The sequence below is a fragment of the Megachile rotundata genome, chromosome 13 (genome assembly GCF_050947335.1).
Source record: "Megachile rotundata isolate GNS110a chromosome 13, iyMegRotu1, whole genome shotgun sequence".
Taxonomy (NCBI): domain Eukaryota; kingdom Metazoa; phylum Arthropoda; class Insecta; order Hymenoptera; family Megachilidae; genus Megachile; species Megachile rotundata.
In genome coordinates, this window is record NC_134995.1 from 12,516,587 (window position 1) to 12,540,357 (window position 23,771).

Below are 23,771 nucleotides of genomic sequence, written 5' to 3' on the forward strand. Positions count from 1 at the left end.
TAGTTTTGGATCGGGCTTTCGATCGTGAGAGAGCAGACGAGCAGGTAGCGCAAACGGAAGCTTGACTCGTACACGGTAATCTCGGCAAGATACGCCAAACATTTTCTCTTAATTAAGAAAGGACGTGGCCGTAATTAAGTTTCCCTTCCACGTTATTCTCCTGCTCGTTTCAGGTTCGCGCGTTGCCATCGCACTGCTGCCGATCTAACTGGACAAACGTCGAAAATTATTGTTCTAAATTGGAATTCCAAGCGTGGTAATTCCACGCGTGGTAACTCCATGCACTGTAATTCCACGCGTTGGAATTCCAAGCGTGGTAAGTCCACGCACCGTAATTCCACGCGTGGTAACTCCACGCACCGTAATTCCAAGCGCAGTAACTTCATGCATCGTAATTCCACGCGTTGGAATACCATGCGTGGTAATTCCACGCGTAGTAACTCCACGCACCGTGATTCCACGCGTTGGAATTCCAAGCGTAGCAATTCCACGCGTGGTAACTCCATGCACCGTAATTCCACGCGTTGGAATTCCAAGCGTGGTAATTCCACGCGTAGTAACTCCACGCACTGTAATTCCACGCGTTGGAATTCGAAGCGTAGTAATTCCACGCGTCATAATTCCATGCGTGGTAACTCCACACACCGTAATTCCACGCGTTGGAATTCCAAGCGTAGTAATTCCACGCGTGGTAACTCCATGCACCGTAATTCCACGCGTTGAAATTCCAAGCGTAGTAATTCCACGCGTGGTAACTCCATGCACCGTAATTCCACGTGTTGGAATTCCAAGCGTAGTAATTCCACGCGTGGTAACTCCATGCACCGTAATTCCACGTGTTGGAATTCGAAGCGTAGTAATTCCGCGCGCCATAATTCCATGCGTGATAACTCCACACACCGTAATTCCACGCGTTGGAATTCCAAGCGTAGTAATTCCACGCGTGGTAACTCCATGCACCGTAATTCCACGCGTTGGAATTTCAAGCGTGGAAACTCCACGCACCGTGATTCCAAGCGCGGTAACTCCACGCACCGTAATTCCATGCGTTGGAATTCCAAGCGTGGTAATTCCACGCCTAGTAACTCCACGCACCATAATTCCACGCGTAGTAATTCCACGCGTGGTAACTCCACGCACCGTAAATCCACGCGTTGGAATTCCAAGCGCGGACTTACGGTGAGAAAGCTCATCCTTCAGATAAAAAACCGTCGACGTACATGTAAATTCAACCGAAGGTTGCAGTTCATTCCGAGAAACAAACACGATACACCATCGTTTATCAGCCAGTTTCACAGAGTATATCGCGTAGCACAGGATAACGCTATCGAGAGAAGCGTTAATTTAGCAATCAGGAGATATTACGATCCTGTCCACTTCGAGGCTTGTAGACCTTGTCCGTTTTATCGGGATCGCTGGATCGACTTCCCGATAGCGGAGGCTCACCTTAACAATGCCAGGGCGGACATACGTACATTATCGCGACAGTGTCTCGGGTTTCGACGCGTTGGTGAGTTCGGTAGTCTTCCTGGGAGAAACCATCATTTGCCTCGGTGTTCTGAAGTTACGGAACGTTAGGATAAGCGGGAGATTTATGGAAGTTGGGTAGAATGTAGAATCATATCTGGAGATTTCAGTTTTTGAAGATCTGGGGGTGTGGGGAACATAGCATGTGATAGTGTAGAAGAAACTTGGGAGCATATGAAGATTTCAAGATTTGAGGATCATAGGTAGAGCGTAGGATTTGAGGATCATATGGAGATTTCAAGATGTGAGGATCATAAGAGTAGTTTAAGATTTGAGGTACATAGGAAGACTTTCAAATGTGAGGATTATAGGAGAAGCTTATGATCTGAGGAACACACAAAGATTTCAAGATGTGGGGATCATCAGAAGAGCTCAGAATCTGAGGAACATACGAAGATGTCTATGACCCAGAGAAGTTTGGTACCTATGACCTCAGGAAGTCCCACAGTCTAGGACCTACAGTCTTCAGACAGAAGTCCAAAGTATCCAACCTGGACTTCAACTAACCTAGAATCTATCCTCCTACGCTTCCTACCGAGTGAAGGAAGCCTAGGTTGCACGTACGCCGCGCTCTGTTACGCGGTAATCGACAGTCTGGAAAGTTCGATGATTCCTGTCCCACGTCGCCGTTCGCTTAGATTGCATTCCGCAGATAGGACACCGCTGACCCGGGAACGCTTATTGGCATATGTCGCGACGTTTCCGAGCCCCAAATGGAATGCGCGTGATCTCGGATTTTTCAACAGACCGCTTCTCTCGTGAGAAGCGGACGTCGCTGCGCTGCCTGAAAACCGAACTGGACAACTTTTTCTGTCTCTTCACCTTTGTTGACGTTATACAACCTTCTTGGGAATTTTGTTTCGAGACATTGCACAATTTTGTGGTCGAATTGCGTATGGTAATTTTAATGATAGTTATTAGGGTTATTCTCTGTGGGTTAGGTAAATTCCTGTTCTTAGCGGTTGATGGTATGGTGAAGCAACGGAGGGTAATCTTACTTTCTGTTGTGGAAAGGAGGAGAATTGTGTCACAAATGTGGGACGATCGGTCATGTAGGAAAAGAGGGGGGGCTTCTTTTTTGTGGAGTATATTATTAATTTCGTAGTAGAATGCTTACCAAAGTAATAAATTGCTTATCCATATAGCGATGGAAGGTGGAAGGTAACTGAACTAAGGTGACACTAAAATTTTCGCATTTACCGACTTTTCCATGTTATAGTGCTTTTATAATACTCTAAAAATATTTATTATGAGTCTCAGAAGTAATTCGACACATATGATAGTCAATTAAGGCATTAAAATTAAAATTAATCGACTTTTTCGAAAATAGTACTGGTGGCTCCATCTCTCCGGCGAACAGGGTGAACTACACTCATATGAAACACTACTTTGTTTAGTTCCCATCTTTCACCGCTAGATGGCGCCACGTGTATAGTTTTCGAAAAGAATGCAACAAATTTTGATTTTTCAGCGTAATCGACGATAATACAAGACGAATGTCTATCAGAGCTAGCGTCCTTTAGTTACAGAATGTTTTAGAAGTGATAAAAAGTCTATTAAGTTAATATTATTCATTAATAGAAGGTACATGTGGCGTCCCTAGCGGCGAAAGGTGGAACTAAACGAAGAGGTGTCTCCAGAGCGTGTAGTTCACCCTGTTCGCCGGAGAGATGGCGCCACCAGTAATTGGCGCCAATTTTCCTTGAATTCAAATGATTTTCATTCTTTCTTCAATATTTTCAACAAAATTCCTGTTTTAAATTTGGAAAATTGCTAGTTACACATTGAGTACTGAAAAATAATTCATTTTGTCAGAATATATATATGTATTCTCTGGTAGTTTTCTATCAGACGAACTGTAGATAAAGTCACAAGCTCGACTGTAGTTAATATATTACTGATTGTTGTAAAGACAGAGAGCTACAACAGTGTACCTCCTTTTCTACTGCTGTCAAAACACCTCCCAAGCTTCAGTACCCTAAAAATACTTCTCTTTATCTTCATATCAAAATTACAACTCCTCACATACTAATTAAAATTATTTCTTGATGACTCTATATAAAACATCATCTCACCTATTACCTCTCAAGCTTTGTTTCAGAAAGCTATGTATACAAAAATAGTCATAAATTACTTCTTGCCCAGCTCACCCACCTCATCATTTCACTAATTACACAAACAAATTAAATAAATTTTAAAAAATAAATTATTTTCGAATAAATAAATTTTATTTCAAATAAAAACCCCAGAATGCTACTAAGAAAACTGTATTTCAAAAACCTCTAAAAATCCCAATACAAAATACATGTATACAATTAGCACACGTTCATCCCCTTCTGTACATTGGGCCTACAAATAGGTTCCACGACGTTAATAGGTTCTCCAGCGCAGGGTACAGGGCAAGGAGGACAAGGCTGACAAGGCTGACAAGGAACAGCACACGGGGGGCACGGCGGACAGGGCACAGGGGGACAGGGCTTGCAAGGAACAGCGCAACAAGGGTCACACTGCTGCGGACACTGCGCGCAGCAAGCACAATTTGTAGAAACACAGGTTATCTTCGCTTCTGCCGGCGGCGGGCACGGGCAGGGTTGACAGGGTTGAATGCACACTGGCTTGCAGTCCACTTCGCAGACGTACTGCATCTCGAACGGCAGGTCGTTTCGAACGGTGAGGCACTTGCCTTGAATGAGGTAACAGTAGGACAAAGCCAGGACAGGGTTGCCGCTGTAGGGTAGGTGGTGAGGATCGGGTAGATGTCCGTATATATCGATGTGCGTGTATTTTAAGGGAGAACAGCTACAGGCACCGTGCTGCAATCGATACGAGGGGATGAGAAAGAGCGAACGGATAGAAAAGGAGAGGCTGGCTAAATGAGGCTTTAAACGTCATTGCAATGGAAAAGCTTTTTAATCTGCCATTAATGGCTCCTCGCGGTACTTATGTTAAGCTGATCGCCTATAAAAAATTCATCCTGCTTTTCTGCCGAGGAGCGCTTTACGCCGCGTTAAACATAACTGCAAAATAAGGAACCGAGCTGCATTTTCGTGCATTATGCAACCTTGAAAGAATCAACGTAGCATTTACCAAGTTCAAATTCGTCTGATGATTAAAATATCATTTTCAATTTTAATGCAGAACCTGTCTGTTGCATCAAACGCACAATAAGCAGTGAAGATACAAACATTACAGATACAGGTACACAACCTTATAGACAACAAACAATCTTACTTCCATCTCTGTAACATTATAATGTCCACTAGTGGATGAGTGGACATTATAAACATACCTTGTCCAAGCCGGAAGCCATGATGAGAAACGCGGAGGGTCCCTGGTGTCCCCTAACCGTGGTCCTACAGGTCTTATTAGCTGACTGCAGAATATCGTCACCTTCAGTTCGCCCTTCATGGAACCGGAAGTCCTCCCTGCGTATCCTGGAGATCTCGAAGGGGTCGCCCATCGTCTCCCCAGACGCCTGAAGCTTCTCCGCGTTGCTGACTAAACGGGCGACCGCGTTATCCATCGCGATCTACGAACACAGACGGTTAACCCCTTGTATCGAAGAGTTTTGAGGGTGGACTCACCGAGTATCCTCGGCCGACGGTGAGTATCGCGTGGTCGGTGAGCGTGGCGATGGTGAAGATGTGAGGATTAACGGAGCACAGGGCCATTTCTTTGATGTGACAGAGAGCGTCGGCCATGGCCATTCTGCCTTCGGCGTCCGTATTCCCGACACGTACCCGGACGCCGGCTTTCGCGGTGATCACCTCGTCGGAGACGTACGAGTTCTCGCCGATGCTGTTCCTCACGACGCACAAAGCGGCCACCGCCTTCACTGTTGGTGGTTGCAGCAGATTCACTACCTGCGAATGGGAGCTTTATCTGCGGAGAACAACGACGCTCATTGAATATAGATGATGTCCGGATAAACGAATCTGTTCTGACCACTTGGAGAGAGGCATTGAATTTTGGAAACAAAGGATGTCTGACATCTTTGTAACAACAGAAAAACCATTTGATGAAGATATCTTCATATATTCGTATGTAAAATTTGACCTTGGAATTCAAGATCAAATATTTCTATTGTATAGTGCTGACCAGTTGAGAAACAGTCTCGACGTGGGTCAAATCGTCTCCTTGATAAATGAAATTGCTCCGACAACTCGGAGTCAGATAATGAAAGCGAAAAAGTAGACGGAGAAAATAAGCTCGATATGAAGCTTTTTGTTAAACGCCGGGCAATCTATCATTCGAAATATATGGCCACACACAGTCCCAAATCCGGACATCGTCCGACTAAATTTCGTGAGTCGCGAGCAGCATTAAACGCGGCGTTCGATCATGAATTGCCACGCTGCACACCGTAATCTCGTCGATTTAATCGTTGGTGAAATGAAACGCTCGACGTTAAATCCAGGAATCTCGTCACGGTACGAAACGACCCGTATACACCGTCGAAAAACGAAACGTCGGATTCATCCCGCCGAAACAATATGGCCGATGAACCGCGAACACTCCTATTATATGGAAGCACCTGCATGAATCCGGCACACGCCGCCGCCCCACATTTGTCCCTCGACATGCAGCGCATTGTGCCCTCGATCTTGACGTCGACGCCGCCGGTGTCGTAAGTGACACCCTTTCCGACGAGCATCACCGTCTCCAGGATGCAGGCGGGATTAGGCGGTTCGTACGTCAGGAAGATTATCCTGCCCGCGTGGCGGGGTATCATCGACGCTGCGCGATTCACGCACGCGAACAATGGGTACTCCTGCAGCAGGGTGTCCTGGTCGGACACCACCTGCATTGTCACGTTGGAACCGCAGAACAACTCGGCCAGGTACTCCTCCACTCGGGGCGGGGCCATTCGCTCTGGGTCGGCGCCACCTGCAACGAAATTTAGGTTTGACGGAGATTAGGGTGATGTGTTTTGGAAATTTGGGGACGTAGGCTGTTGGGTTATAGGCACTGGGGTGTTTGGAGGGATGGGTGATGTGTTTTGGACGTTTGGGGACTTAGGCTGTCGGGGTTATAGGCACTGGTGTGTTTGGAGATATGGGTGATGCGAGTATTGTGGACATGTGGAGTCATAGGCTGTTAGGGATATGGACATTTAGGGACATAGGCATTTGGGGACATGGGCTGTCAGGAATATAGGCACTGATGAGTTTGAACATATGGGTGATGTAAGTATTGTGGACATATGAGCACATAGGCTGTCAGGGATGTGGACATTTAGGGACATAGGCATTTGGGGACATGGGCAGGTACATATGTGTTCGTACCATAAGTACGTATGAACCTATCCAAGAACATATGTACCTATGACCATAAGTACGTATGGACCTATCTAAGAATATATGCATCTGTCCATAGCTATCTATGAACCTATCTAAGACCATATGTATCTGTCCATAGCTACCTATGAACCTATCTAAGAATATATGTATCTGTCCATAACTACCTATGAACCTATTTATCACACTATCATACTAAAGTACCCACTAGCCTAAAAACGAGTCTACCTCCCAGCTCAACGATTAGGCTACCAACTGATATAGTGCCAAAGTAGAGTGCAGAGTTTCTCACGCTAGCAATTCGAAAGTTCTCCAATGACCCACGTATTTTCGTTTGGCCGGACGTCCGCGACCACACGTTTTCCGTAGTTCGAAACAAGAAAAAACGGTAATACGACGTGGCAAGAAGAGGTCTAACGAGGCTTAAATTTAAATCTATAGCGGCCGGTGACTTTCCGGATTCTCGGCGATATCTTTTTTAATTTTGCAGAAGATTTAGCATCGTATTAAAAAGGAGGACGCTCTAAGATCGCGCGTAATTTTATGCACGGAAATTACAAGGGAATCCTGTTTTATTTCGCGAGGATGACCGCGCCGTATACGAGCGTATATAATAATTTCAGTCGAACAGTTTAATCCTTCAGCGCTTTAAGCTCTTTAACAGCGTGAATGGAAGGGAAAAACGAAGAGAGGCTGGTTTCATTTAGCACACTTCATCGCCGGTTTCACGACCTTCGAAAATAAAAGTCACCTTTTTATTTTGATACTTTGAAGACTTTTTCGATTCCGAGTATTTAAAACGCGTGCGAGTTCTGGTCGCGAAAAAACCTGTACGCACAACTTTTTCTTCCTTAATTAAACGCTCGAGATTCTTGGTGCAACGTGCAAGTAGAACGGGCTGAAATTTACATTCCTGCAGCGACGGAGGAACGCGTCGAATTGCTGAGCCGACGGACAAGGAATTCGAGCAAAATTATATAAACGAAAGATTACTCCAAAAACCGGTACGTCTTCGTTACCCTCTTAGACATCAGGACAGCTTTTGGAGACATTTCAAAATTACTATTTGTGAATTTTCTAAAAAATTATCGAAGTTAAAAAAGTATATCTTTGGAAAAGTTATAATTTAGTCATAAAAAATAATTCGATATAGTTCGATAGAGAAATGTCACACTACAATGACACTACAGCGTAGTAAGAAGTTAAAACTTTACGAAAATCCGTTTCATGCCAAGAGTAACTCTGGACAAAATCACGTCGGTTGATTTTAGAGACCGTGGAGAAGTGTCAAGGTTCACGCTCGACCAGCCACGTCGAGGTGGTAGCCGCGAGCGATTTTTCCAGCCCACTGTTCCGTCGTGGAACGGAAGTTGGGTCCATTCTTCGAGGAGTCTGCTCGATAAAGCAATAGAAATCTCGGCCGAGGAACGACTTACCGATGTCCCTCGCGACGTATCTTCCGCTCTCGAGTGCCGAGGCCAGCTTCACGATACCCTGAAGCTTCTTACTGCAAATCGGACTCCAGACAGCCAGCTGACACGCCTTGTAGCAACGGTCCGGGCATGTCTCTCGTACTTCTAGCGGCTGTGCAAAAACGGGAAATAAATTGCAGCTGCGACGGTGGAACGGTACAAGATTCGGACAATTATTGCTACTAGAGAGGTACAGATATAAGTGCACGGACATGTATAGGTGCACAGACGTGTATAGGTGTACATACATATAGAGATGTAAGGACATGTGGAGCTAGACATATCAGGGTCTAAAGATGGAGAGATCTAAGCATGTTCAAATTTGGGAGATTCATTTTTTATTTGGACAATCTTTCATTTGGACATGTGGAGAAATAGTGATGTAGGATAGGATATTAGATGTAGAATCTAGTGTAGTATACTAGGAATATAGGTTTCTGGGAATACTGTGATGTGGACATATAGGTATCTGAGAATACAGAGATGTGGACATATGGGTATTTGGGAATACAAGTATGTGGACATATAGGTTTCTGAGAATGCAAGTATGTGGACATATAGGTATTTGGGAATACAAGTATGTAGACATATAGGTTTCTGAGAATGCAAGTATGTGGACATATAGGTTTTTGGGAGTACAGGGATGTGGACATATGGGTATCTGGGAATACAAGTATGTGGACATATAGGTATCTGGGAATACAAGTACGTGGACATATAGGTATGTGGACGTATAGGTATGTGGACATATAGGTATCTGAGGATGTAGATATGTGATAAAGTAGAGGTATTGGAATTATAGGTATCTGAGAGATATAAGAATGTTGGAAGATAGGTATCTAGGAACATAGGTACCTCTGGGTCTAAGTATGTGAGCACATGTGTATTTGGGAATATAGGTATCTGGAGACATAGATACCTCTGGGTCCACCTATCTAGTCATATGTGTATTTAGGAATATAGGTGTCTGGAGACATAGATAACTCTGGGTCCACCTGTCTAAACATATGTGTATTTAGGAATATAGGTGTCTGGAGACATAGATACCTCTGGGTCTACCTATCTAGTCATATGTGTATTTAGGAATATAGGTCTGGAACATAGATACCTCTGGGTCTACCTATCTAGACACATGTGTATTTAGGAATATAGGTGTTTGGAGACATAGTTACCTCTGGGTCCACCTATCTAGACATATGTGTATTTAGGAATATATGTGTCTGGAGACATAGATACCTCTGGATCTACCTACCCAAACATATGTGTATATGAAAATACACGTCTGGGACATAGGTAATCTGTCCATAGTGTAATCTGACTAACGTAACACTCTAGGAATATAGTCCTCTAGACCTAAGAACACTAGGAATGTAATAACCTGAGTCCAATAACCTAGTAACCTAAAAGCTAAGTAACCTAGAAACCTATAGTACAGAAGTGTAGTAACCATATATTGAAATCTGGCAACTATAGAGAAATGAAACAATACTCGATACAACATACACGTAAATTTCGCTTTTATAATATAACCACGAAATAATCCCTTGCGGTGGATTATTCCTACCAACGTTATATAATAATACGAAACCAGTGGTTATTTGCTGAGTAATTGAATACAAAATTGTGATGATATGGAAATCCGTAGTTAATAAAAGGATAATGCCGGGATGAAATGTTCGGTTTAAATAGTACATTAGACTCGATAAATTTTGCACCGGCATTTATCAGGCTGATTAAATTGGAAAAAAAGCGATTTCTGCGCTATTATTGGCCGAGAGATAAAGAAACGCTTGAAAAGGAGCTCGCCTTGGCTTCGAGATCGATACCGGCCGAAATTAGCCCTGCAGCCTTTTCCGGCTAAAAATGGAATGTAAAAGGAAATTCGTATTGTTCGCTAACAAAATACGTCCTCTGTCAATTTAATAATTAACATTCGTTAATTACAGCGAACAACAAATAAACAATGGCGTTATTGAATCGACGTTCCGCGCCCATTTAAATATTAAGCGAAACGGCGCACTGCGATGGATTCAACAGGATGTACACCGAACGGAATAAAAAACAAAGCGAAAGTAGGATAATCGCGAATGTTGGTAATAATTCTGGTCGACGAAATATTCCCCCGGCTACCCTGTGTCTCTTTAAACGGGCCAATATTAAACAGGGACTCGAAGCCAGAGAGTCACCTTCCGTGACTTAAAAGCTCGACGTGCGCTCAAAAGCAGCCCCTAATTAGCTAATAAACGGGAGGACAGGACAGGCTTGACGAAGATTCCACCTCCTGCTAGAATATTTCACCAAGTTTTCGTCGAGTTTCTGTAAGCGGTCGAGTCCGCTTCCTAACGCAGCTTCTTAGCGGCTTTGTTCCCCCAGACAGAAAATATTAAAGCGGATAATCCTCTTAGTGGATCGCTGGTTCATAAGCGACGGCTTGGACTTCCGTGCTGGACGTGTGTCTCGTTCGAAAGTCCTCCTACTAATCCGCCTTAATATTTCACCCTCTCGACCCATCGAGAACCCAAACTCTTCCTTTTTTCCCTTCTCTGTTTTTCTAACAGATTCATTCTTATAGCTGGTCCCAGCGAAATTCTGTGTGCGGTGATATAACGTCGTTCAACGCACGTCGAATTTGACTCACAGCTGATTTGACGTTTAGCAGTCGCGAAATGACGTGTAAGATTGATATGTGAAAATGTAACGTGCGGTGAATTTAACGTGCGGTGAGTTTAACGTGCGGTGAATTTAACGTGCGGTGAATTTAACGTGCGGTGAATGTGACGTGCGGTGAATGTGACGTGCGGTGAATTCAACACACGGGGAGTTTAAGACGCGTCGCAATGCGAGGAGAGGTAATACATATCGAACTTAATGTGCGATGATTTGAACGCGTTGCAAATTTGTCGCGTGCAAAGTTTAATACGTGGAGAAATTGACGCGCTGCGAATTCAACGCACAACAAATTCGACGCGCTGTGAATTCAACGCACAGCAAATTCGAAGCGTTGCAAGTTCAACGCATAGCAAATTCGATGCGTTGCAAATTCAACGCGTAGCAAACTCGATGCATTGTGAATTTAATGTGCAGCAAATTCGACGCGCTGCAAATTCAACGCACAGCAAATTCAAAGCGTTGCAATTTTAACGCATAGCAAAGTCGACGCGTTCCAAGTTCAACGCGTAGCAAATTCAACGCATTGTAAATTTAATGTGCAGCAAATTTGACGCGTTCTGAGTTCAACGCACAGCAACTTCGACGCGCTGCGAATTCAGCGCACAGCAAATTCGAAGCGTTGCAAATTCAACGCACAGCAAATTCAAAGCGTAGCAAACTCGACGTATTGTACATTTAACGTGCAGCAAATTCGACGCGTTGTGAGTTCAACGCACAGCAAATACGACGCGCTGCAAATTCACTACACCTCCAATACAACGCCCTGCAAATTCAACGCACAGACAATTGAATGTATTGCGAACTCAACTCGCAGCAAATTTAATGTATCGCAAACTAAACACATATGAAATTCAACGTACAGGAACACAACGCACCGCACATCCAACGCACGGTAAATACAACGCACGTTAAATCTAACGCACGTCAAATTCAACGCACGTCAAGAACCTACGAGCAAAAATACATGGCGATTTTCTAATATAACGCAATAAACTTAGTGACGGTTTTTTGTTCATAAATGTTAGATAACTTTAAGCTCGGAAGATGGCTCGTTTCCGGCCCTGGTCGTCTTCGTTATCTGAACGCCGGGCATAGTTTCGCGTTAATGTATTCGCTGCTCGTATCCGAGGAGACTGGTATAGATATATCTGCTATGCTCTCCGATAGCTATTATTTCGAAGTAGGTGAATAGTTGGGAGCTGTGCATAGAGAGATCGGTGGTATCGTAGGAAAGCCAGGAATCGCGGGGAACATTTTGTGAACAGCTTAGCGTTCTGCTAATTTGACGACTGCCGTCTAAGAATTTCACAGAATTTCATCGTAACATCGTATATACTATGCAGGACGTCCCATTTCCTCAACTATTTAATCATCTTGCAGAAATTTGTTTCTAGATATTCAGCAGTTACTGCCGTTCGCCGTAATTATTCACCAAGACGTTTAGTACGTGCAACTGCTAGCGTTTGGCTATAACTTTGTCCATTATGTATACCGTTTCTTCTGTGAATATAATCTCGAATTGTTTCTACACTGTTTCATAAATAGACTTCCTAATTTTTGTGTTGCATTTTCAAAATTTTTTTATTGTAATTTTTGTGCCTTTCTTATTCATCGTCAGTTTCTCTAAGCGTCCTTCTTACAATGACCCAATGTTTTGCACCCGCAGAAGAAGTAAATAGCACACATTAAATATTGCATATTAAATAAAATACCAGAGGAAAAAACAAGGAAACAGAGGTTCGACATCCGGAGGGTGGAAAGCGAGGGAAAAAAGGGAAGATAGAACAGGCAACGGTAATCTTCGCGAAAGTCATTTGCAGGGGAACCTTTTTCCCTCGGCAATGGGTATTCCATTAGCCCTCTGGCGAATTTTCGAGCAATTTCGTCGGGCGAAAGATAGTCCGAAAGGGGGTGAAATTTCGTGGGTGTCGAACTTTCTTCTGGACTTGCATGAAAACGACTTCCATCTGCAGTAACATAGAAATTCCAAATCCTCGAATTAACTACCGGGATCCTCGGTGCTCTTTCAATCGCGAGGACAAAAATCGAGGCATTGAGGGAATAAAAGAGATTACAAAGTCGTTCGGTGTCGTGGATTTTCTGGAAGTCTATTTTGAGTTCATCTTGTGGGGGTAGCAGGACGTATACACATATGTGTACGTATGTATGTGAACATATATGGTCACGTAGGGTTATGTGTAGTATTCTTTTGTATAGGTTTAGATACTAAATTCAAGAGGTATAGTCTTTTGCATTTAATATTGTACCTCCTTGTATGGTTTCATATATCGAATATACCATATGTGATGACATGTGATGTCCCCACATGTGACGTTTACACATACACGAGTTTTGAGTAAAAAAAAATTTACTAAAGCATTGTCAGTAAACAGAACAGAAAAGAATCGCAGGAAGGGGTAAGAAACGCGGAGATAGAGGGGAGGCTCGGGCGTTCCGATTACGCGGCATCGGAATTCCGAGGGCGTCTTCCGGTATTTGGAAAACGATGCCCCGTATTCGCGAGGCTAAACGACGAAGGAAGCAAGGCTCTGCGAAAGAACGAGCTTCTCGTCGATGGTTCAAACACAGCGGCACACGCGTACACACACGTACAGCGAGAGGGTGGCGAGGGTGAGAGGGTGCTCTCGAGTATTTCGCTAATTAGGTCGCACCGCCGGCCGCCAGGATTTAGGTACGCCAGGCATCCGTTACTCTTGGTAAGACGGAACGCCTCGCAACCCCTTCGCACCCACCCCTAGCGCTGTTCTTCTCGTTGAAAAGGCACGTGCTCTTCCTTCGGTGATCCCGAGTGTATCGGAGGCTTAAAGTTACAAGCCCGAAGCACGCGTCGGAGGTAACGGACGAAAATCCTGGCTAACATTCCTCCGACACGGTGTACACGTTTACCTGGCTACTTGGTTATTGATGTATCGATCATCTCACCTCTTCGTTGTTAATTGGTGAAGCTTGAAATTGGATCTTTGTACTTTAAGGATAATTTTGACGAGGTTGGTTTGAAGCTCTTTGGTCAGAATGAAATAGTGGAAGAAACATTGTACATGCATATATGCACATGTATATGTAAAAATATATTATATTATATATGTGAAAATTATATGTGTGTACACATGTGGAATAAATGTAACATATTGGAGAACATATATGTGTACATGTATATGTACATGTAGAAACATTATATTAAATTACATATGTAGAAATTATATGTATATACACATGTGGAGAAAATGTGACATATTGGAGAACATATGTATGTATATGTATATGTATATGTCGAGACATGATATTATATTACATATGTAGAAATTGTATGTATGTGGACATGTGGAGAAAATGTAACATATTGGAGAACATATGTATGTATATGTATATGTATATGTAGAGACATGATATTATATTACATATGTAGAAATTGTATGTATGTGGACATGTGGAGAAAATGTAACATATTGGAGAACATATATGTGTACATGTATATGTACATGTAGAAACATTATATTAAATTACATATGTAGAAATTATATGTATATACACATGTGGAGAAAATGTGACATATTGGAGATCATATGTATGTATATGTATATGTATATGTAGAGACATGATATTATATTACATATGTAGAAATTATATGTATATACACATGTGAAGAAAATGTAACATATTGGAGAACATATGTATGTATATGTATATGTATATGTAGAGACATGATATTATATTACATATGTAGAAATTGTATGTATGTGCACATGTGGAGAAAATGTAACACATTGGAGAACATATGTATGTATATGTATATGTATATGTAGAGACATGATATTATATTACATATGTAGAAATTGTATGTATGTGCACATGTGGAGAAAATGTAACATATTGGAGAACATATATATGTATATGTATATGTATATGTAAAAATATTATATTATATTACATATGTAGAAATTATATGCATGTACACATATGGACAAAAATGTAATATATTATAGAATTGTATGATGCACATATGTCTATGATGTACACCTGTCTAAAATGCCCAAAATGTCTCGCATACTATAAAAAATTCTCAAAGTTAATAACTTCACTATGTAACCTAACCCTACTTAACCCTATCTAACTCTATCTAACTATATCCAACCCTACCTAACTCTATCTAACTCTACAACAAATACAATATAACCTAAAAGCAGCAGAGCCTTATCTAACCTCCATTGACCATAACCTAAAAATAAAATATAAAACACGAAACATGAGAACGGCAATATAACGCGAGGAAAGTCGTACAGCACTGTTATTTGAAATTTAAACGCAGTAACAGCGTGCTACCCGGTTATTAGAGCGAATAAAATCGCAGGCGTTCCGGTTCGACGACATTTTGAGTAAACAGCAGCGGGTGACAGGTATCAGCAGCGAAACGCGCGGTCAACAGAGCTATTAAACAACACCTGTCAACAGCAGTGGCTAGGCAAGCTGTGGCTGATGGATAAGTGTGTCTTACGAACGGATTGCGGGTCCCCATTGTTCATCGACGTCTTTGCAACGACTCCTTTCTAACAGCTGACTCCTAACAATTCGAATTGCGATCGGAAGCTGACCGTATTGTATACAGAGATTCGTCGTTTGATACTGGACAATCGTATCTGCACGGTATCTTGCCCATTGAATTATCGATACCGTCATGAGGAGACAGGATTAATTACAGGAGCAATTGACCGACCGTCACGCTAAAGATTCCCGACCATAACGCAGTCCATGCGAATTCCGAGCTGTAAATGTGGTCACGCAGTGAATTACGTCCACGTTCAATCAAACTGCGGTCCATGTTTTCAGCACCGTAGTTTATATAGTTTTAAAAATTCTACATAAAATTAATTCAGTGTAAATAAAATAATTCTGAAGTTAATAGATTTTAGACGAACGGTAATTCAACCGTAAATAAATCGAGCAAACTTTTCAGCTTGGACGAGGCGATTAACGCCGGAGCTCGAGAGGATAAGGTGGAGAATCTGGAACCAGGGTCAATCGTTTACCGAGAGACTAACGGAACAGGATGACCAAGAGTTTGCGAAGTATTACCGTGTCATGTAACCGTGCTTGACTCGATGCACGCCAACGTCATTAGTTATGGATTAAGACGTTGCCGTCGGGTGCTGTACGACTCCACTCGATTTAAGTTGAGAAACGTGGAAGTGTTAGGTATAGTATACTTGTTCTGAACCGTAGAAGTGTTACGAGGGCAGCTATAGCGCGGGGAGATATGTGTGGGAATGAATAGCGTGGTGAGTTATGGGGTATGGAAATACAGCGCGTGGGATTACAACGCGGGAAGGTATGGCGCGTGGAGTTGTGGCGCGTAGAAATTCAATGGGTAGAATTAGGGCGCGTAGAAATTCAATGCGTAGGGATATGTAATGCGTGGAAATATGACGCGTGGAAGTACGGCGCGTGGAACTATGACGCGTGGAACTACGATGCGTTGAATTACGACGCGTGGGAATATATAACGCGTGGAAATACGACGTGTAAAATTATGGCGCGTGGAAGTATGGCGCGTGGAACTATGACGCGTGGAACTACGCGCGTGGAATTACAGTGCGTGGGAATATATAACGCGTGGAACTACGACGCGTGGAATTACAGTGCGTGGAACTACATCGCACGGGAATATATAACGCGTGGAACTACGACGCGTAGAATTATGGCGCGTGGAACTACAGCGCGTGAAACTACGACGCGTGGAATTATAGCGCGTGGAACTACATCGCGCGGGAATATATAACGCGTGGAAATACGACGCGTTGAATTATGGCGTGTGGAACCACGACGCGTGAAACTATGGAGCGTGGACCTACGGCGCGTGGAACTGTGGTGAAATAAACATTGAAACACCATTTTCTAAATTTCCGTCGAACCAAACATCAAGATATCAAATTAGGGTCGCTTTAGTGAACAAGCCAAACAGACCGGTCAAAACTGACCAATCCAAAATGGAATGCAGAATTCGTTCCAAACACAACTACCAGGTTTCTATGGTACGATCCTCGGTGACCAGGACCACCCGTATGTTGTCTCTGTTCGATTGGTTTAAATGGCGCGGCAGCGACCACATTTCGACCGACTATCGGGGAAATGCTTTAACCAGTCGTGTTGCCTACAACTGAGCGACGAGCGTTTATCAGCGACGTTGACGTTACTAATCTTTGCTCCACATTCCTTTAATATCATTGAGACAGACAGAGACAGAAAATTACTATCTACATTTACTAGGAACTCTAAAATTACCAAACACAATTCATTTTCAATTTTCAGAATCCTGAATTAAATTTGAAGTCTGTAAATTTTGTTCGATACTCACCACGTACAATCCTTCTAGAGCACCAAGAAGCGTCACAAGTTCCACATTCTCGAATCGGATGTCAGGTAGGAGCGCTAACAGAGGACATCTGACGCCAGCCTTCAGAGCTCTGTTGACAGAACAAATATAAAATCGAAGAGGTATGTAGAATATTTAGAAAGTGCAGCGTGAATCTCTATATCAATAGGAAACTATGGCGCGTGGGACTACGGGGCGTGGAATTATGGCACGTGGGACTATGGCGCGTAGGAGTATATGATACGTGCAAATACGGCGCGTGGAACTATGACGAGTGGAACTACACTGCATGGAAGTAGGGCGCGTGGAATTATAGCGCGTAGAATTATGGCGCGTGGAACTACGACGCGTGGAAGTACGGCACGTAGAACTACGACGCGTAGAATTATAGCGCGCTGAACTACGGCGCGTGGAATTATGTTGAGTAGCAGTATATAATGCATGGAAATACAGCGCGTGGAACTATGGCGCATGGAACTATGGTGCGTGGAATTACGGTGCGTGCGACTATGGAGCGTGGAACTATGGCGCGTGGAACTATGGTGCGTGGAACTATGGTGCGTGGAATTACAGTGCGTGCGACTATGGAGCGTGGAACTACGGTACGTAGGAGATCATAATGCGTGGAAATATGGCGCGTGGAACTATGGTGCGTGGAATTACGGTGCGTGCGACTATGGCGCGTGGAACTATGGCGCGTAGGAGTAGATAATGCGTGGAAATATGGTTCGTGAAACTACGACGCGTGGAATTATGACGCGTGGAACTATAACGTGTGGAACTACGACGCGTAGAATTATGGCGCGTAGAATTATGGCGCGTGGAATTACGGCGCGTGGAACTATGGCGCGTAGGAGTAGATAATGCGTGGAAATATGGTTCGTGAAACTACGACGCGTGGAATTATGACGCGTGGAACTATAACGTGTGGAACTACGACGCGTAGAACTACGACGCGTAGAATTATGGCGCGTGGAATTACGGCGCGTGGAACTATGGCGCGTAGGTGTATATAATGCGTGGAACTACGGCGCGTAGAACTACGACGCGTAGAATTATGGCGCGTGGAATTACGGCGCGTGGAACTATGCCGCGTAGGAGTACATAATACATGGAAATACAGCGCGTTTTCTCTGCTAATAAAATATATCAAGCATGTATCCAAATTTTCAACTCCTTAAATCCCCGTCTCTCCAACTAGCTATTTTCCTAAACAGTTACGTCTCGTACTTCTTACGTCTCGTAGACAGTATCAAAATAGTGCAAGGGGTGAATTACACGTCTCCACCCAAAAATGACAATAGAATATGAGTAGTATTGAACTGAAGTCCTTGGTACGCAAAGGCTGAGGTCGCCCGTAGAAGAAGAATTAACGAGCGAGAAACCAGAAACGAATTGATGGTAGAGTCAGCGAACAAAACCGCTCGAAACCGCTCTTTTTCACGCGTGACCGAACCGATGATTCGAAAACTCGGTGTGCTCGTTAGCCGACGGTTTGTCGTTAAATTCGATTATCCGCCACTCGACGCCTGCACCCGTGCACTTTTACAGAGAGCAAACGTTTCGAGAGCCGATCGCAGCAACGCTCACGAGGGCCGAAGGTAACCGCATTATCCGCCGCGCGAAATCTCCTTCGTTATTCAACAAGCGGCTAATCCGAGTTCGCTTAATGACCCTGCACTTCGAGCCTTCCGGCGCGCCAATTAAGCCGGCCGGCGATTAATAAGCAATTACGCGCGAATCGTCTCCGGCTGATCTCTAGCTTTGTTTTTATCTTACTGACATTCGGGATGCAGTTTTATCTTAATTGGAGAGATTCTTGTCTAGGATACTTGTTCATTTTTGGTAAATGCTGAATTGTTAATGTATGATGTGCAGATGCTTATTATTTAATCATATTATATTGGGTGATAGGGGTAGTAGTATATGGAGATGCAGTAGGTGGTAGAATTTGAAGAGATGTATGGTATCAGTAGAAGTGACGTGCGTTGGAAGGTATGCAGGGATGAAATCTAACGTGGGAAAGTATGTACAGGTGAAGTACGGCGCGGGGAACTATGTCGCGTGGAGCTATGGCGCGTGGAACTATGGCACGAGGAAGCACGGAGCATCGAACTATGGCGCGAGGAAATTCCACATATAGGAGTATAGAACGCGTGGAAATACCACATATGAGAGTATAGAACGCGTGGAAATACGGTGCGTGGAACTATGGCGCGTGGAAGTACGGAGCATCGAACTATGGCGCGAGGAAATTCCACATATAGGAGTATAGAACGCGTGGAAATACCACATATGAGAGTATAGAACGCGTGGAAATACGGTGCGTAGAACTATGGCGCGTGGAAGTACGGAGCATGGAATTATGGCGCGTGGAAATACCATATATGGGAGTATAGAACGCGTGGAAATATGGTGCGTGGAAGTACGGAGCATGGAATTATGGCGCGTGGAAATACCACATATGGGAGTATAGAACGTGTGGAAATACGGTGCGTGGAAGTATGGCGCGTGGAAGTCCGACGCATGGAAGTACGGCGCGCGGAAGTACGGTGCGTGGAATTATGGCGCGTGGAAGTACAGTGCATGGAACTATGGCGCGTGGAAATACCACATATAGAAATATAGAACGCGTGGAAATACTACGCGTGGAAATACCACACGTAGAAACAAGGGATGTGTGGAAATACAGCGCGTGACATTACGATGCGTGAAAATATAGAAAATATAATACAGTACATAATAATGAAGTTACGGCCTACAAGTACCATAAAAGCCCCATAAAACCTACATATTAAAACACATCCCATGAAATCCTATCCCACAAAATCATATCACCCCAAAAATATAAATATTACCGTTGAACACCTTTAGTAGCCGCCTCGGCAAAGCTCCGTACATCATGATAATCCATATTGAGAGGTCCAGTCGGGCTATAAATGAGCCTCTTAGCGGGCAGATTGATAGGCAGAACAGCGCCGATGACCCCCAGGGCAGAATCAATTTGAGCAGCGCTGTACAAAACCGTTTTGAAAGGCTCGGGTTCATCGAAACCCGGCGCACAACCCGATACTAGTATTATGCCGTCATAGTCACAGCTGCAGATGTTCGGCTCAATTTTCAGCTGACACGGCATCCATCTGAAACAAATCATTATGCTCGTTAGCACAGGTCGTCGGTGCTAATTGTCGCGACTCGGGGAATGGCGAGTAATTAGTCGGTAACCGAAACCACGGTGTGTCTGGCCATAATTCGTAAACAATAGGGTCGTACCAGACCCGTTGTTCGATCTTCGTAACTTTGCTGCGAGTGTGGTGATTTGGAAAGATTAGGGGATGATGGGATTAGAACTTTCTGCTAATTAAATTTGGGAATGGGTGACTTTTTGAACAAGGTTTATTCACTGTTCTATACGTATACGTACATTTATATATGCACACATATGCATATACATGTACATACATACACATATGTGTACATATACATATGCATGTACATACATACACATATGTGTACATATACATTCATAAATACAATTAGTAATGTATAGTACAGAGCTATGTACAATACATACACCAATATATACTGCATTCAAACTGATTTAAAAGTAGCAACAATAAGAAACCTCATAACAACTGCTAACAATCAACATATACGCCAAAACATATGTAGTCTAATGACATCATGGGACGTGAAAATACAGGACGTGGATTTACAAAATATCCTCTCCATATAATACTCCTGCAACACTCAATAACCAGAGTTCGAACCGAAATTTTCGAATAACTTCGCCACCTTGAAATTCGAAGCAGGTGCATCGAAATGGCAGCCACGTGGTCAGCAGCCATTTAGAATATCAAGATGGTGGAATCTGTTAGTTAATTGATTGGAACATTTCGGTGAAAGACGTAGTGTCGGCATAAGAGAAGCATAGTTTCTTGCAAGCAATATCGATGCGATCCTCGATTCAGTACTTGGAAAGTGGACGTTGAAACGATATCTCCGGTCGAATTTCGAGCAGTCGATACGAATCTCGAGGCACACAAATTCCATGAGCTTCCGAACTGACCGCGATTCGTTTCTCGAAGAGTCCCGTTGAAAGCGTCTGGTCAAGATTTATCGTGAAACATGGCTGCCTCGAACATCGTTTCCACGAATCAACTGGAGCAGCTTAATATTTCCAGGGCTATTAGACGCTGAGTACCGAGTCTACATTCTGTTACGAATTCGAATTCTGTTTCTGTTGCAAAAAGAAAATTCAGGACGTATGGCGCGTGGAACTGTGGTACGTGGGAGTACTTTCTGAATTTTATCGAAAGTACGACGCGTGGAACTATGGCGCGTGAAAGTACGGCGCGTGGCAGTACAGCGAGGGCAACTATGGCGCGTGCAACTATGGCACGTGCAACTACAGCGCGAGGGATTATGGCGCTTGGTAATAATACCACGTGAAGCAGTATATAACGCGTGGAATTACGCCGCGTAGAAGTATGGCGCGTGGAAATACGATGCGTGGTAAATGCAACGCGTGGTAAATGCAACGCGTGGGAATACAGTGCGTGGTAAATACAACGCGTGGAAATACGGAGCGTGGAAAATGCAACGCGTGGAAATACAGTGCGTGGTAAATGCAACGCGTGGGAATACGGTGCGTGGTAAATGCAACGCGTGGGAATACGATGCGTGGTAAATGCAACGCGTGGGAATACAGTGCGTGGAAAATGCAACGCGTGGAAATACAGTGCGTGGTAAATGCAACGCGTGGGAATACGGTGCGTGGTAAATGCAACGCGTGGGAATACGATGCGTGGTAAATGCAACGCGTGGGAATACGGTGCGTGGTAAATGCAACGCGTGGAAATGCAATGCGTGGTAAATGCAACGCATGGAAACACGGAGCGTGGAAATACGGCGCATGGAACTATAACGCGTGGAAATATGGCGCGTGGAACTGTGACGCGTGGAACTACGGCGCGTGGAATTATGACGCGTGGAAATACGGCGCGTGGAACTATAACGCGTGGAAATACGGCGCGTGGAGTTATGGCGCGTGGAGCTATGACGCGTGGAACAATGGCGCATGGAAATACTACGCGTAGAATTCTGAAATGCGTAAAAATACCTCGCGTAGAAATATGGTACATAGAAGTACTCCGCGTACACAAAATTCAGGACTTGTCCGCAACTTTTATTTTTGCAGAAACAGCTTCGGACGTCAAGGGACCTTTTTGTGCAAGTTCGCGAATGGCGTCTGACATTCTCCCGGGACGAAGAACGCGAAATCGTGCAGTAACTCCCTGCATGTTTCACGCCTTTATCTTCGTTATCAATCACCCGGCAAGCTTTACGCCCCGAAACTTTGGACAATGTTCATCGTTCGAGCGGAAACGAGAACTTTGCGATATTTACGACGTGCGGAAATGTCTTTGAAGGCAGCTGATTAAACGGCGGCAAGTTTTTGTCTTGAAAATTTGGACGTTTGGTAAACTTCGAAATTAGCAAATTACCGAAATTTCGAGGATGAATTCGGAAGTTGGGAGAATTTGGAATCTAACCTAAAATATCTGTGTTAATCATTTGGAATGCTCTTCGTAATCACATCAAGATTATCAGAGCCAAGTAAATATCGATAAGACGTTCAAACACTCACGTTTGAATCGAGAAAACCTCTCAAGATTGCTTTCAAGTACACTCGCCACGTGCATGACCTCCTTTCGTGAAGCGAGAATAAAAAATATTGCACTTGTGCTAATTTGTACTGTCTGCACACGTTTTATAGTGAAACGAAGAGCTCTAAATCTTGATAAGCCACAGATATTCAAAGTTAAAGCCTGTCAATACCCGAACAGATTTTCTGCAAGACGTAGTCGTTTTACACGCGTTTACCTCGATTCTACAGCCATGATGGATCGCACTATGCCGACAATGTCCTTTCAGGAAGCTTGTCCAGGTCTTTCGTAAACGATCCCCCGATTCTCCGCTGCTGAATCCTTCGATCAATGCGGAGTTTCCATGTATCACGATCGGAAAATCGTGATAACGAAGGCGACGTTCCTCTGTGTTGAAAGGAGACATTGAAAGCCGGGGGAAAAAAAGAACAACGACCTATCGATCGACCCTTCCTTGCTTCATGCGATCGAACTTGGACGTCGGAATTCATGAGTCCGTGTGAGACTTTGTTCAGGGTGCAAGTTTGGAAGGATATTTACACTTGAAAGGGATATTTTTGCGGAGGGCGTTGAAATAAATTAATGGGAACGGGTGGTGAAGGGAGTAGGTGAGGGTCAACGGGGATATATGGAGCGTGGTGGTATGGAGTGTGGAAATATCGGGTGGGATGGGGGAACAAGTGGTAAATGCAACGGGTGGTAAATGCAGCGAGTAGTGCATGCAACGGGTGGTAAATACAACGGGTAG

At 43.8% G+C, this 23,771-nt stretch overlaps 1 protein-coding gene across 1 annotated transcript; it reads right to left on the reverse strand.

Moving 5' to 3' along the window:
- Positions 1 to 3,778: 3,778 nt before the first annotated feature.
- LOC100880158 (putative aminopeptidase W07G4.4) lies at positions 3,779 to 23,452 on the reverse strand. Its single transcript, XM_003705452.3, has 8 exons — positions 23,241 to 23,452; positions 20,213 to 20,494; positions 17,337 to 17,445; positions 8,261 to 8,408; positions 6,062 to 6,414; positions 5,112 to 5,390; positions 4,817 to 5,056; positions 3,779 to 4,340 (listed from the first exon to the last, which is right to left on the reverse strand). Exons 1-8 carry the CDS (start codon positions 23,255 to 23,257, stop codon positions 3,843 to 3,845), a joined length of 1,926 nt encoding a protein of 641 aa, XP_003705500.1. The 5' UTR covers positions 23,258 to 23,452; the 3' UTR covers positions 3,779 to 3,842.
- Between the last annotated feature and the right edge of the window lie 319 nt (positions 23,453 to 23,771).